Genomic DNA, 16,941 nt, shown 5'->3' on the forward strand with positions numbered 1-16,941 from the left:
TTATGGTCCCATTTTCTGATCACAGGGGTGCAGTCTTTTTTTCTGTCAGGGCCACCCACACCGTTAACCACTATACGGCCAGGAGAAATTCAACAGGTGAAAGTTTTGCACATGGATGAGGAATAGCTGCATCTATTAACATTTTGCCTCCCATGCACTTGTTGAAGACACGGAAGCCCTGTCCAGGAATCCTACTTGGATCTTTTGCGGTTTTGAAGCTCCTTAACAGGTTGACCACTTAATGCCAAGCTGGTTCCTGCAACCATGAGCACAGTTTTCTCCCCTGCCAAAGTGAGATTCTCAAAATGGTCAGTTCTGCCCCAGACAGTAGAGAGGGGATGAAGCACCCAGAAACACATTTTATTGTATGCTTCCTTTTCATCAACTATTACAAGCCACTGAGAAAGACGAGATAAAATGTTGCAAGAGGAACCAACTGTATGCCAGCCTTGTAAATAGGTTCACAAAAATTACTAGCCTGTCAAAAAAAATAACACACCTTGCTAAGAGGCTAGTAGCCACTTCCTCCATGGTTAGCATAGAAATGCTGGCTACTAACTTCTAAGGCTAGTTTTTTGTTGTTTTTTTAAAACTCTTCTACCAAGTGGGCTGGAACAGGAGGGAGCACTTTGCCCTGATTCTACTAGCCTACTGTATTTTCGTGCTGGTTTTGGAGAAACACTGTCCTTCCTCCATCATTAGCATGGAAGCCAAGAAGGCTGGCAGAGGAGGAATGGAGTGGTGCATTCCTTTTCTGCCAGCCTGCTCACTTGCCCACGTGGACTTCCTGGTCACCTATGGCTACATGGTGAGTTGTTCAATGCAAGGCTTCTATGCCATAAGGCAGCCTTCTCCAAACTGATACCCTTCAGAGATTGTGGGGCTAAACCTTCCATCATTCCTAGCCTTTGGGTACAACGATTGAGGCCAATGGGAGTTGTAGTCGAAAATATCTGGAAGCCGTGAGATTGGAGATGGCTGCCATGAGCTGACACATTGGTTTCAGAGAGCCACAGCAATCAAGATGTGCCTTGTTTCAACCAGGTATTTCCCCCCCAGACCAGTTCTAAACGTCATAGTTGTAGACCAAAAAAAGACTCTTGAGAAGTGTAGATGTGTGGAGGGACACAGGATCACAAATACAGAAAATGCAACAGTTTCATTAAACTATAGTTCACAGGGTTGTTTGCAGGAAACCATAGCAGTTTCAAATGGTTTTACTTTCTTCTTTCTAAGTAAAGATGTGCCCTAACAGAATGAGTTACAAAGGATGCCTCCTACAACACCTAGAGAACCTGTTACCCTCCAGATGTTGTTGGACTCCACCAGCCCCAGCCAGTGTGGCCAATGGTCAGGCATGATAGGAATTGTAGTCCAGCAACATCTAGAGAGACGCAGTTCCCCATTCCGGTCCCAGAGGAAGTCTGCTTTACTGCATGGCTTCAAGGCCACAGTGATGAGCTGTTACACAGGTGTAGAAGGGTGCAAAAACACCCTTTGCTGTAAGGAGCCCAGCACATCAAAGGTACCACATCATGTGGAAAGAACACAATGGCTGGCTAAACAGAATGAGAAATGGGATGCAGAACTTCATTGATGACTGATTGATGATGTTAGAGGAATAGGGTAAATGGGTAGCTCCTATTTTTCTTATTCTTCACCAGAATCCATACCTAAGAAGTCATTTCATCTTTCTTTGATTTGCCTCAGCTACATTTCAGAAAGCTCAAATAGGCTTTGCTTCACTTGGAGGTGTGTGACAAATTTGCAGGGGGAACACCCTTCTCTGGGTTGCACCAACTTCAAAATTTGACTCGGCGTAAAGATCCTGGATGATGACCCTGCAGAGGTCCAAACCAACTATAGACCCACAGTGCAAGAAGCTGATGCCAAGCAAGAGTGATCCAACAGCAACAGCCACGTCAGCGGTGTTCAGAGCTACATCGAGTCCATGCTTGTTCCAGAACTAGATTTTCCATGGTCCAATGTCCATTTAAGATAAACCACTAGCACCTGAGATTTAGGTACCAGTCAGGTCATTCAGCACCTGGGCCTCCAAAGATGCTAGGAAATTTAGTGAGGAGCAGCTCCACCACCTGGTTCTGGTACACCATGTCCTCCACCAGGCTAGCCACATCTCGCTCGTGTCGCAGAAGTGTTGGCCCAAAGACAATGCCAATATTCTGTGTTGTCATCCGGTTGGCATCTGAGTGGTCCATCACCCTGAAGGGAGAGAGAAAAAGAGACAAAAGGGAGTGAGGAGAACCATCAGAATACACTGGCCTCCATCTAACACATCCATAGCTAAAGCAGACAATAGGATATGCTTTAGGTTTGATTTCTCAAAAGAAAAAATGGTGCTCAAGCCAAACTGAAAGTTACATCTGCTGACCTGGAACATCCTTTCCCTAGTCCAGTATTTCCCAACTAGTGAGCCACCAGATGTTGTTGGACCACAACTCCCATCAGCCTCAGCCAGCATTGCCAATGGTCAGGAAAGATGGGAATTGTGGTCCAACAACATCTGGTGGCCCACTAGTTGGGAAACACTACCCTAGTCCATATGTGGGCTTTTTGTGGTAAGTAACCCAGGTGAGATGAAAGATTCTACACATGCTTATTTATTTATTTGATTTGTGTCCCGCTCTTCCTCCTCTTCCTCTTTACACATCACACTAAAGAATATTTAAAATCTGAAGGCCACCATTCCTTCTTGCTGCAAAAGACATATTTTTACATTCTGTATCCCCCTCCCCATTGTGTCATGCAATTCTAGCTCCCAAATACTAAAGTTCAGTATAGACATGGAAACTAGGTTTAATAGCAAAAAAAGAGAAAAGCTGGAATTCTACTAGATTGCTTTCACACTATAGTGCTATCCTTTCTTCGCCCAAGTTTCACAGACAGTCCAAATGATGTTATTGCCAGATACTACAGCCAAGTGTTTTCAGTGGTCTCCTTCAGTGTTTCTTCAAGTCCAATTTCTGGTGATTTATTTTTTTTTGCAATGAAATGTTATTGCAAGTCTGGTATTGATAGGCAAAACACTATTGAGACCTTTTAGGGTTATTGTACCTTTAATTAAGAGCTTCCTCCATGCAGTTTCCACCCATATAATTACTTCTTGTTCAATGCAACTAAGGGGATTAATAATGATTTTTTTCTTTAGTCAGCACTGTTCAGCCCAGTGTATGTGTGTGTGAGCTTTAATTACCAGTTTCTTTTCATTCTTTTATTTATTTTCTAGCAAAATAGCACTATTTCATTACGAAAGAAAGAGAGAACAATAAAAAGAAACCAGTAATACACGCTCTCCCTACTCCACCAGAAACAGAAGTTGATTGTTTTAATGGAGCAGATAAGAGACAATTCATCACTAATCTCCAGCTATGCCAAACAGGAAGCAATAAAATAGACAGTACCAAGGAGGAGGAAACAATTAATTAATGCTGTTGGGGAACTTTGCTGAAGGGAACCTATTTGTGAGAAATATTAAGGTACACCCTCAGCCATCGGGAAGGGCTTTGCTAGATAATGTTGTTGTTATATGCCTTCAAGTCGATTACAACTTATGGCGACTCTATGAATCAGTGACCTCCAACAGCATCTGCCATGAACCACCCTGTTCAGACTTTTTGGTCAGTGACCGTATTAAACTGTACTACTACTACCCTGTTCAGATCTTGTAAGTTCAGGTCTGTGGCTTCCTTTATGGAATCAATCAATCTCTTGTTTGGCCTTCCTCTTTTTCTACTCCCTTCTGTTTTCCCCAGCATTGTTGTCTTTTCTAGTGAATCATGTCTTCTCATGATGTGTCCAAAGTATGATAACCTCAGTTTCATCATTTTAGCTTCTAGTGATAGTTCTGGTTTAATTTGTTCTAACACCCAATTATTTGTCTTTTTCACAGTCCATGGTATGCGTAAAGCTCTCCTCCAACACCACATTTCAAATGAGTTGATTTTTCTCTTACCCACTTTTTCACTGTCCAATTTTCACATCCATACATAGAGATCAGGAATACCATGGTCTGAATGATCCTGACTTTAGTGTTCAGTGATACATCTTTGCATTTGAGGACCTTTTCTAATTCTCTAGTAGCTGCCCTGCCCAGTCCTAGCCTTCTTCTGATTTCTTGACTATTGTCTCCATTTTGATTAATGACTGTGCCAAGGTATTGATACTCCTTGACAAGTTTAATGTTCTCGTTGTCAGCTTTAGAGTTACATAAATCTTCTGTTGTCATTACTTTAGTCTTCTTGATGTTTAGCTGTAGTCCTGCTTTTGTGCTTACCTCTTTAACTTTCATCAGCATTCATTTCAAATCTCTCGATCCCACCGGTTAAAACAGCTAGACTGGTGAGGACTAGAGAGAGGGCTTTTTCAATAGTGGCCCCCACCCTGTGGAACTCTCTCCCAAATAATCTCTGCCATGCCCCTTGTATGATGAGCTTCCGCCGGGCCTTGAAGACCTGGCTCTTCAGGCAGGCTTTTGGGGTGGGTTAGGTTTTTACTGTTATGGTTTAAAATTTTAACGTTTTAAAGTATTGTTTTTTATCTTGTATGCCGCCCAGAGTGGCTGGACAACCAGTCAGATGGGCGACTAATAAATTTAATAAATAAATTACTAGTTTCTGCTAGTAGCTAGATAATACAGCACTGATTTATATACTGTTTAGAACCTCAGTGTTAATTGAGCTTCTAGTTGACTACAGAAAAGCAATGCCTCAGCAGCATCAAAGAGCTCTATTACTGGAAGCAACCTTGGCTGGTTAAGTGCCATGGACAGATAACCCTAATATTAGTAACAAATGTTATAATGCCAACAACAGGTAATGGAATAAGAAAATGGGTAGAGTTGCATGGAACATTAATCTTATTCACTTACTTGCGAAGGTGTTCCAGTAAATAATGCAGTGTATCCCGGTGCGGTTGTGGGAGGCTTTGGATCAGCTCTGACAGCTTGGATACTTTTTCCTTAGGGTCAGACAATTCTGTGTAGAGAAAAGCAACAGCCCACTCCTTAACTGGGGACACGGTGAGAGTGTTGGCATTCTCATAGGGACAATTTCAGCTTCCAAGGGGAATCACTGGAACTTGGCAGCCACAAGAAACCAGGAATTGGTGTATAGATCTTGTTTCAATTTGCAGCTCAGAGCTCAAATTGCGGAACAAATTGGTATTCTAATCCTAGTAGAATGTCCTCTGGGGTGACACAGCTGTTGATTAAAGTAATCTCACAACCCCGGGGCTTAGTTTGCAAAACCCAAGGTTTTGGGGCTAAGTAACTCAAGATAATTAGGAAGTTACATTGGTGTAGGAAAGGGCAACATGTACTTGTTCTGAGTGATTTTTCATTTCCCCCTGTCCCAGGTCCAGATCAAACAGTCTGCAGCTAACGGATGTGTTTAATAGTGCTCCCAGCAAGTACTTCACACACCATGTGATCTTGGCTTCTCTATACTTGCCTTTCATCCAAGCTACAGTATATGTTATGGAGAGATGCATGGGTGCCACCAACCCATGCTTCTCTAGTAATGTGTAACTGGAAAAAATACGATATGCCACTGCTTTAGGCTTTCCTTACTCCCCAGCACTGGCTGCAGCTTGCAGGGGCAGGAAACAATGCAATGACATCACATCATACATTTTCCAGCTACACAAAGGATGCAGAGGGAGATGTGGTAAGGTGAGCACCAGTTCAGCCACCAGTCATGGGTCACATCTACACCACACCTTGAAAGCATGGCTTCCCCCAAAGAATCCTGGGAACTGTAGTTTATCTCTCAGAGCTACAATTCCCAGAACCTTTAACAAACTACAATTCTCAGAATTCCTTGGGGGAAGACATGTGTTTTAACTGTATGGTGTGGATGTGAACTGACTTCTCCCCACAGGCGTTCGGTTGACTGCCTGCCTAGTTATTTAGGTATGGCCTGGATGCCATTGTAAAATTGCAATAATTTAAAAAACACTTGCAAAAGAGTTTTGAGGATTGGGGTGTATGTGTGTATTGGTGATGTCCCTGGCATTAGCCAGTAACAGTTCCTTTACAACCAGCTTTTCCATGGTTCAGACTGAAGCAGGTTTTCAGACAGAGATTCCTCAGGATGAGAAAAAGGTACATTTTAGGTACTGATCACTGTGATGGTGCTTTCAAATACTCCAAATATTGTATCTGTTTTGCCTTAAAATTAGTTGTTTCAGATCCTTTGCATTCAAGAGCTGCCAATGTCTCAATCAAACAAACTTTGCTAGAGGATCTGTTATGTTTTCTTTGGAGCAGTGAATGATCTATGCAAGACAGATAATTATCCTTTACACTTGTTTGGGGTGACAGTGTTTCCAAAGATACTAGGAGAGTCTAGGACGTATTATTTGGCTGCAGGGGATAAGCAAAGCAACTTAATTCATTTCCCATTAAATGTTTTCATTAAAGAAAAGTTATGGGGCTTTAATTCTGGCTCAGAATTAAATTCTGCGTTGCCCACAGTTATGAATAGAGGAGAATATTTGCCAGACTGGATTTATTACCAGATTTTGACATAATCTGACAATCTGCATTGTTTTTGAACTGGCATTGATTTCTTGCAGCGGGTCGCAGCTATCATTGGCACAGTTTTTTAAAAAACATTTTTGCTCTGAATGTTATGTTACTGTCTTCATAATCAGCTTTCATCTAAGCTGATGCATTCTTAACTTGACTCAGGAGGACACGCATCTACAGCATAAGCATTTTCATTAGCATTTTCGTTAGCAATTACATTATTTTTTTTCGCTGGGAAAAAACTGTGAATCGGCAATTGTGCAAACAATTGGAAACATAAAAATTGTGGATCGGTACTAAAAGCCAGACTGTTGGAATTCAAACAGATAGGAACCAGCTACCAAACCTCATTCCTACCCACAGTATCAGTGCCAAAGCTAGAAGGCAAGGAGCAGGAAACAACACACTTACTGACACAAGCTATAAATTCATCAAAAAGGCTGTGCGGCACCAGCGGTTCAGGTAGCTCCCGGAAGAAAAGCTTGAGGGCGCCTGTGATCACGTGCACGTCATCCCATTGAGGGTCACTCAGGCGCAGCTTCTCCTCTAGCAAGCAAAGAACAGACAGCAGAGTCAATGACAACAGGGGGAAGTGAGAAGTCAGAGAAGCCTCCTGAGCTTGGAATGTATGCCACATTGAACAGATCACGCTCTGAGACGATGGATTACTGAACTGGGTAATATTTATGTAACAAGTGGGACCTGCAAGAAAAGGTTGCAGAGCAGAGTGTTGCTGTCCAGGATTCCAGCCACTCCAGTCCATTCCTTCTCACCCCTCTCCATTTTTTGTTGCGTGTGTGCGTGTATAGATCATACAAGGATGGAATCCGAGAGTTGCATAGAACAGGAAATAAGCCAGACCCTCCCCAAGTCAGTCAGCATGCTGTTCCCAATGATCACAGTCCATCCTTGTTGAGGGAGTTTTTCCCTCTAAAGTGTGGTCGTTCCCCTGAGCTTGCTGATACCACCCTGTTGTGCATGGATGGTTCTCTTTTGGCTAAATAAGAATTTGCACTTGGAGAATGAGTTTGCTCTTGGTATCCAGGTATACCCTTCCCCTCAATCAAATTGTAAAAATTCCCATCACTCTGAAATACATTGAAAACAACCACATAAATATATATATAAGAGAAACAGTAAAATTTGTAAGAGCAGCAAAATAGCCATCAGCTCCTTCTTTCAGAATGGAATCTTCAGTTACCCATAAACATGCATTGAAAGAGTTAGATGGGGGTGGGGTGAGAAAACTTGTACCATCCTAATGGTTGGCAGTGGATGCTGTTTCAAAGCAATGTACAGAGGGTAGGGACAAGATTCTCAGAGGAGGCCAACTCCTGGATATATGCAAGATCAAACTGTGTTTTTTTGCTTTTTTAAAAAAACCACTGTACTGAAGGCCATTTCTTGTGGTTACTTCTTATTATTAATTACCCACCCTTCACCCAAAGGTCCCAGGGCAGGTTCTAACAATTTAAAACCATATAATTAAAAACATAAAAACAACCGAAACAACATCACAGGAAATAGGGTGGGTCCTAACAATACATATCTCAGGTGTCGAAGACCAGCGTAAAGAGGTGCGTCTTCAGCTTTCCACAAAAGTTGTACAATGAAGTTGCCAGAGGCACCTCGGTGGGGAGGGAGGTCCACAGCTTAGGGGCTGCCACAAAGGCCCTCTCCTGAGCCACCCCACCCCCAAGCATCCAACGATGGCGGAACTACCAAAAGGGCCCCTTCTGCTGATCTCAACACCTGAGAGGGTCTGTAGGGAAGGAGGCGCTCTTTCAGATATTTGGGGCCTAAGTCACTTAGGGCTTTTAACACTAACGTGAGTACCTTGAACTGGGCCCGGAAATGTACTGGCAACCAATCCAGCAGTTTTAAAATAGGGTTATATGAGTTATAAAGGGAACTCATGCCAGCAATCTGGCTGCTGCATTTCCGAGTCGTCTTCAAGGGCAGCCCCATGTAGAGCACATTGCAATAATCCAGTCTGGAAGCTACGAGAGCATGGGGCACTGTGGCGAAGTCTTCTCTGTCCAAAAGGGGCCAAAGCTGGCAAACCAGCTGGAGCTGGAAAAAGGCACTCCTAGCCATTGAGGCCACCTGAGCCTCCAGCGACAGTGTTAGACCAAGGAGTACTCCCAGGCTGCAGACCTGCTCCTTCAATGAAAGAGCAACCCCATCCAGAATAGGCCATCTCCCCACCTCCTGGATATGAGAACTCCAGACACATCTGTCTTTTTAGGATTCAGCCTCAATTTATTGGCCCACATCCAGTCGATCACTGCCTCCATGCACTGGTTCAACACTTCAACTGCCTCTCCTGATTCAGATGGAATAGAGAGGCAGAGTTGGGTGTCATCTGCATACTGATGGCACCTCACTCCACCATGGTCAACCGTATCAAAAGCCATGGAGAAATCAAGGAGAATGAGCAGGGTCACATTCCCCTTATCTCTCTCCCTACAGATGCCATCAACCAGGGTGACCAAAGCAGTTTCAGTGCCATGGCCAGGCCTGAAGGGATCCAATGGAACAGATCCAAGTAATTAATTTCCTCCAAGCATGCTTGAAGCTGGACAGCCACCATCTTGTCAAGCACCTTGCCCCAAAAGGGGTTATTTGCCACTGGGCAATAGTTGTTTAACCCTTCTGGGTCCAGGGAGGTCTTCTTAAGGAGGGGATGCACCACTGCTTACTTCAAGGCAGATGGTACCTCCCTCTCCTTCAGCGAAGCATTAATCACTCTGGACCCACCCAGTCAGTCCCCTACAGCTAATTATCAGCAGCCAGGATGGGCAAGGGTCAAGGGGGCAGGTGGTGGGACGCACTTCTTCAAGCAGCATGTCCACATCCTTAGGCCACAATAATTGAAACTGATCCAATAGAGGTGGAACAGACGGTGCTCTGGATGCGTCCATTGGACTTGCTCTAACTTTGGCATCAAACTCTGTCTGAAGCCAATTTTGTCCCTAAAGTGCCTTACAAAGTTGTTACAGAAGGCCTCCAAGGGTGTCAGAGCAACAGTCTCTTGACCAGATGACAAAAGCCCATTCACCACTCGGAAAACTTCTACCAGCTGGCTACTTGCAGATGCAGTGGTGGCAGGGAAGCAGGCTTTCTTTGCCACCACTACTGCCCCGTGATAGGCACAATAGTGCAGCTTGAGACCTTTTTTTGAACTACAACTCCCATCAGCCCAATCCAGTGGCCATGCTGGCTGGGGCTGATGGGAGTTGTAGTTCAAAAAAGCAACTTTTCCAAGCTCTGGCAGCCTTACCTGTGTTTGGTCAGGTTCGGATCAAGATTTGTGCCATCTGCGCTCTAGCCACCAACCCTCCTATTTCATCACACACAGATCACTGGAATACCAAGGTGACCTACATGCTCCACAGCGACAGTAAGGGCCCCATAGTAATTAAAGAAGTGTTACCAACAAACCTCTGTTTCTTTAAGTAAAGGGATTTGCATCTTTGGTGGGCATATCTAGCACACAGGCCCATTAAGATGTTTTAACAACAGCCACCCAATGAACTGGCCAGAAATATAGGGGTTCCTGCAGAACGACCAAATGTGATCTGAAACACAGGTGGGGTTGCTGTGGATGTAATGCATGTATGTATCTTGATTTCAGCAACCCATTTGACAAAGTTTCCCATATCTTTGTTGACAAGACAGTAAAATGTGAGCTGGATAATACTATACTATTAGGTGGATCTACAGCTAGTAGAACAACCATACCCAACAAGTCCTCATTAATGGCTCTACATCAACCTGGACAAAGGTCTCAAGTGCACAACCTCCAAGCTCTGCCTTATACCCTATGCCATTCAACTTTTTAAAATAAATTACTTGAATGAGGGTGTAGAGAGGATGATTATTAAATCTGCAGATGACTGAAGCTGGGAGGGGCAGCTTACACTGTAAAACAGAGGTAGGAAACCTTTGGCCCTCCAGATGTTGCTGAACTACAACTCCCAACATCCCTGGCCATTTCTTATGCTTGCTAGGGCTGATGGGAGTTGTAGTTCGACAACATCTAGAGAACCAAAGGTTTCCCATTCCTACTGTAAATTATTCAAAATAATATTGACAGGCTGCACACCAGCTGAAACAAACAAGATTAAATTAAACAGAGATAAACATAAAGTCCTGTGTTTAGGCACACACACATAAAAAATCCCAAAGACACAAGTTTAGGGATGGGGAGACCTGGCTTGGCAGTAACACATAGCAAAAGGATCTAGGGGTAATGAGCCAGCAGTGTGATGTTGGTGCTAAAAAAAGGCTAATGTAGTCTTAGGCTGCATTAAAAGGAGCATTGTGTCCAAACCACAAGAAGTAAGCGTTCCACTCTATTCTGCACTGATCAGATTACATTGGGAGTTCTGTGTCCAGTTCTGGACATCACATTTTAAGGACACTAAATAACTGGACAAGGATGGCAAGAAGCTGGAAACCTACTGTAGGGAATGGTTGAAAGAGGTATGTTTAGTCTGGAGAAGAGAAGGTTAAGGGGAGGCAAACCCAGCTGTCTTCAAATGTCAAAATGCTGTCACACAGAAGATGGAAGAGACCTTTTCTCTGTTGCTTCAGGGCGCAGGACTAGAATCAATGCATGGACATTGCAGGGAAGTAGATTTCAGCTAAATATTAGGATAAACTTTCTAAGTCCACTGAAAAGAGCTGTTTGACCGTGAATTAGATTGCCTTGGGAGGTGGTGGACTCTCCTTCACTGAATGTGTTTAAGCAGAGGCTGGGTGGCCATCTGTGAGGAATGTTGTAGTTGCTTCCTGCATTACAGATCCTGCATTGAACAGGGGATTGGACTAGAGGACCTCCAAGGTCCTTTTCAGCTCCATGATTCTATGACTCAAGAGACAGCATCCTGTATTCAAAACAAGTTGACCCAATTAGAGGCTTTCACCTCCATCTTGCTCACTTTTGTGTTTCTAGTTCTATGTGACCTTGATCTCACAGAGACAAAGGCACACAAAGAAGCAGGCAACTGACATTACCTTGACAACGTTGCTCTGGGAAGACATAGCGCCCATCCGATGTCACTGCCCGCTCTGCAAGACAACATAATTGTTATCAAGGACACCAGGAAAAGAACAGGGCCTGTCAAAGGTGAAGGCAGATGTAGCATTTTGACAGTGGGCAGAGTGGGTCCACCCACAGTGTCATCCTGGTTTCCCAACTTGCCTGACACAGCTACATCAATCAAATGCTGGTTCAGACATCCAATGCATGGAGGATGAGGCTATCAATGGCTACTAGCCATGACGGTTATGCTCTAACTCAGTGGTTCCCAACCTTTATGAGCACGGGACCCCCTTTATAAGCTGAAAAAAATTCATGACCCCCTTCCCCCAGGGAGGCAGGCTGGCTGCCAGGAAGGAAGGGGGAAAGCAGCCTTTCTTTGCAGCCTTGCTTCTTTTTGCTTCACAAGAAGCCCTCTCCTCTCATTCTAAGAAAGGGCGTTGCCAGTAGCGGCAGTGCAAGGAGATGGGAATCAGTGATAGTAATCCCCTCTTCTTCCTGGTAGCTCCACCCTCAGCCTCCTTTGGCATCCGCCATGTATTTTATAGGCAGATGCCTGCCCTCAGTGCGCCTGAAAGAAGCTCTGGCGCTTCAGCAAAAGGCCTCCCCTCTCGTTTGGAGCAAGAGGGAGGTGTCATCTGCAGCGCCAGTGGGAAGCAGACAGTGTCAAGGGAGTGAAGACTTCTTTAAAAAATTAATAAATAATTCATTTCTTTACTGTTCACGGCCCCCTCTGGATTACTTCACGGCCCCCCTGGGGGGTCCCGGCCCGCAGGTTGGGAACCACTGCTCTAACTCCATGGTCAGAGGCAGTATGCTTCAGAATACCAGCTGCTGGAAACTGCAGGAGGGTAGAGTGTTGTTGCATTCATGTCCTGCTTGTGGGATTCCCACAGGGGCATCTGGTTGGCCACTGTGAGAACAGGATGCTGGACTAAATGGGCCACTGGCCTGACTCAGCAGACTCTTCTTATGTTCTTATCAGCCTGTCCTTTTCTTTATGTCTTAGGTCTATGATTTCTACATATATTAAAGCAGCATGTATACATTTTATAGGTATATATGGTCATCTTTCACCTTAAAAATAATTGCAAAACGAGTTGCAAAATCATTATGGTGACTGGGAGCGGGGGAATCCAGCGACTATTAGTAATGTCATGGATGCTAGCCAATAGGTGACTTCTACCTCTGGCTGCTCCTCAGTTCAAACTGAACCATACTGGGGAGGGGAGATAGAGACCTGCCGTCCCCTCCAGAGTTCACCCAGGGCAGAAAAAAATATACATGGATAATGAATGCAATGAAAGAACTTCCAAACTGGCCCCGCTGTTCTTCAAATGCTTTATCTTCCCACTCACGAAAACAAAACAAAACAAAACAAAACCACGGTGACGGGATGAGATGACTTTGAGGCTCAGCATCTCCTTTCTCGGCAAGCCAGCCCCTCCCCCAGCCACGTATCACAGTAATACTCACCACGATCAACAATGAATCTCAGCTTCTGAATAACGGCCAAGTTTCCATTGACCCTGTAGATCCCATCCACATCCAGCCCTGAAAGGGAGTGGAGAGATCCTGTGGTGAATCTCAGGTATCCCATGGAATTGGCCCAAGCGGGTCCAAAAGGATAGTACCAGAGGAAAGACCCATTCCCAGCCCCAAATTATGCTTTAGGTAGAAGGAATTGTGAGCACTAGACATGCCTACCTCTCTGTTCCACAGCTTCCACGCATTGCTGGACAAAATGTGGTACTGTGCCCCCTTCCCGTTGGCACAAGGCTTCTAGCCGGCAACCAAAGACCTGGTCTGGGGGGAAAAAGAGGGAAGTAGTTCAGCATGCAGACCTGGGTTTGGCCAACTTACATTAACAACAAGAGGTAAATATATGGGCATGTAAGTCTGAGAGAATAAGGAAAAAACTGAAAATAATCAGCTGCAAAGAAGATGCAGCATCAGTGAGGACAGAGATAGCAAAGGTGAGTTTAGTGCAAGTAACTTAATACACCAAGGCAGCAGCGGATAGCATAGGGTGCTGGAGTGGCAGCGCTCACTTGACCTCCTGACATCTGAGTCATTATTGCTTACCAGGAGGAAGATGGTGAGGGGCAAGGCAGTGAGGAGGTTGATGCGATGAAAATGCACCAGTGGACCCAATCTGATACTCCTGCCAATCTCCCTGTTGCCTTGCCCCTCCCCCTCTCCTCCCCAATAAACAGCAGCGATTCAGCTGTTGGGAGGTTAGGTGACTGCTGCTAATGCCCCATGACACTGTCTACTACTGCACCAAAGGTCCAGTGTGGAGGAGGGTGACAAAGTGAAGTAACAAGGTGTGGTGCAGGAGAACCTCTACGCTGCATAAATGGTTTGATGCAGCTCCACTCCCAGTCTCTTGGTGTGAGTAGCCTGAAAGGGAGAAGGAGGGTTTTAATGGGCTCTGGGGAGCATTGCACTTAGGAGGTCAAGAGGATTGTACCCCGCTTGAATTTCCTGCATCTGTAAAACAAAATGACAGAGCAACATTGACCAGAACATACTTTAGGTTTAAAAATGTCTCTCTTCTGTCCTCTGATTCAAAATGGTCATGCATTCCAGACAAAAAGATGTAAAAGTACATTGTTTTTATATGCCACACATTTCTGCAGCAACTTCCCCCTTCCTGCTATGGTAGCATCAACCACTTGATAACTGAACAAATATAACAGAGGAGGAGAAGAAGCCTCATCGCAAAGAAAAACCTTTATGCTCCTTTTTCTTAACTGGAGACATTTCCCTCTGTTGCCTACCAATAAAGGGACTGGTGAAATTGAGTTGATCAGATCACAGTTGTTTCTGACCTAGTCAATTTCACTCCTAAGGCAAAGTTTCCAATGCTAAGGCAATTTTTCAGTCAGCGCAAGGGCTGGTCCTTACCTGACTGAACAACCTTCCCCTCTCTGCCCCCTCCCCCTAAATCTGTTCTAGAGGTACTGTGGTGTTCCTTCAATACCCTGATTTTCCAGACCTTTATCCCAACAGGCAACACCTTCTAACCACCACTAGTTTCACTGCCACCAGGACCTTTATGTTAGGTCCAAATACACCATAGGAATGTGAGGCTGTGTGTGTGAACTTTACTGCTATATTGCATGACAGTTCCTCTGTAGGGTAACCAAGCATCAGGCATGGGATGATGAAAACAAACAGTTGTCTATTAATACAGTGGATATACATAATAACATAAGAAGTTCTTAACCTCTACACTATTCCTTCCTTCCTCCCTTCCTTCCTTCCACCCACCCACCCACCCACCCACCCACCCACCCACCCATCCATCCATCCATCCATCCATCCATCCATCCATCCATCCATCCATCCATCCCTCTCTATCTCTAACACTAAACACTATTCTATATATCCCTCTCAAATCCTGCCACTCATAAACCCACACTGTCTGCTCAGAAGTAAACCCCTATCTTCTCATAAGTCTGTTCCCTATCTAACTGACAAACTGCCAAGTGCTCAAATATGAACAGCCACCTCACATTCTCTCATCCAATCACACTTAGCACTCAACAGCATTCCATCTCACTCACTCCTCCTCCCATCAGAGGCTACTAACCATAAACAGCAATAACATTTATACACAGGTATCATAACAGGTATCCCCAAGACTCCAGAGCAGTTCTGGGTGTGTGCAGGGGGAGAAGAGCGGGAAACTCTGTTTTGCTAGCACTAACTCTAGCACAAGCACAAAAAGTTAGTTGAATCCCACCCTTTGTTGTTGTTATGTGCCTTCAAGTCAATTTCGACTTATGGCAACCATATGAATCAGTGACCTCTAACAGCATCTGTAGCTTCTAGTGATAGTTCTGGTTTAATTTATTCTAACACCCAATTATTTGTCTTTTTCGCAGTCCATTGTATGCTCAAAGCTCTCCTCCAACACTACATTTCAAATGAGTTGATTTTTCTCTTATGAACTTTTTTCATTGTCCAATTTTCATATCCATACACAAAGATTGGGAATACCATGGTCTGAATGATCCTGACTTTAGTGTTCAGTGATACATCTTTGCATTTGAGGATCTTTTCTAGTTCTCTCATAACTCCCCTCCCCAGTCCTAGCCTTCTAATTTCTTGACTATTGTCTCCATTTTGGTTAATGACTGTGCCAATATATTGATAATCCTTGACAAGTTCAATGTCCTCATTCTCAGCTTTAAAGTTACATAAATCTTCTGCTGTCATTACTTTAGTCTTCTTGATGTTCAGCTGTAGTCCTGCTTTTGTGGTTTCCTCTTTAACTTTCATCAGCATTCGTTTCAAATCATTACTGGTTTCCGCTAGTAGTATGGTATCGTCTGCATATCTTAAAATTACTGATATGTCTCCCTCCAATTTTCACACCTCCTTAATCTTGGTCCAATCCTGCTTTCCGTATGATATGGCTGTATACTATAGCCAGCATGGATTTTTCACATTCCACAATGTTAAATTGAAAATACCCCCCATGCCATTCTGATGCTTCCCATAAGCTCATTTCAAATCAAAACCTTACAAAACTTATAGTCCTGAAAACGCTCCCTTAACAACCCGCTAAATTTTCATGGCGCTACACAAAACAGACAGAAAGAATAGAGAATTCATGTCTAAAAAGAGAGAAAAAAACCCAGATCCCTTTTGGACTTTTTTCTGTCAGTTCTCATAATCTGTTGAAATTCATTAAAAATCAGTCATGTTCACAGAGTACCTGTAATCCTATTACTGACCTTGCCCCATACTGACCTTCATCTTCTGCAGTTTAAAAGTTTAAAAAATGCCTCACTGATTTTTAATTTAAGAAATTTTGCATTGAACTGAATGATAGTGTTGGGCATGCTCAGTAAGAACCAACTGTCAGTGTTCTAAAAGTCAGACTCACAGCTGCTTGGCTTGGCTAATCAGGGGGCCACATCCACACCAGACTTTGATTTCAAGTGAGATAGTCATGGCTTTCCCCAAAGAATCCTGGGAAGTGTAGTTTGTGAAGGGTGCTGAGAGGAGACTCCTGTTCCACTGACAGAGTTCCAGTGGCCAGACTGGTTAACAGGCAGCCACTCTGACTGAAGGTCTGTGAGTGGAACAGGGCTTCTCCTAGCAGCTCTCAGCACCCTTCACTAACTGCACTTCCCAGGATTCTTTGAGAGAAGCCACGACTGTCCAAAGTGAAATAAAAGTATGGGGTGGATGTGGCCAGGGACACCTTTGGTTTAAATTTGGGCGGGAGGCTACATGTGCCTGCTGTAGAATAAAAAGGTGGGAGAAACAGTGAAAAGCAATGATACTGTTCACAATGTTTTCCTTTTGGAAAGGAAAGGGGCTTCCACTC

The 16,941-nt window shown here is 44.2% G+C and overlaps 1 protein-coding gene across 3 annotated transcripts in view; it reads right to left on the bottom strand.

Annotated features, from left to right (window-relative positions):
- Nucleotides 1-330: 330 nt before the first annotated feature.
- Nucleotides 331-16,941, bottom strand: part of ARHGAP9 (Rho GTPase activating protein 9) — a 58,456-nt gene continuing 41,845 nt past the window's right edge. For all 3 annotated transcript variants that reach the window (XM_061614646.1, XM_061614645.1, XM_061614647.1), the window contains 6 exons: nucleotides 13,302-13,400; nucleotides 13,071-13,148; nucleotides 11,570-11,623; nucleotides 6,959-7,093; nucleotides 4,889-4,994; nucleotides 331-2,223 (listed from right to left, as the gene is read on the bottom strand). In XM_061614646.1, the coding sequence (XP_061470630.1) occupies nucleotides 2,037-2,223; nucleotides 4,889-4,994; nucleotides 6,959-7,093; nucleotides 11,570-11,623; nucleotides 13,071-13,148; nucleotides 13,302-13,400 (659 nt within the window). In that variant the 3' untranslated portion in view covers nucleotides 331-2,036. The remainder of the gene's footprint in view (nucleotides 2,224-4,888; nucleotides 4,995-6,958; nucleotides 7,094-11,569; nucleotides 11,624-13,070; nucleotides 13,149-13,301; nucleotides 13,401-16,941) is intronic.

This window comes from Rhineura floridana, chromosome 3, assembly GCF_030035675.1.
Source record: "Rhineura floridana isolate rRhiFlo1 chromosome 3, rRhiFlo1.hap2, whole genome shotgun sequence".
NCBI classification, from domain to species: domain Eukaryota; kingdom Metazoa; phylum Chordata; class Lepidosauria; order Squamata; family Rhineuridae; genus Rhineura; species Rhineura floridana.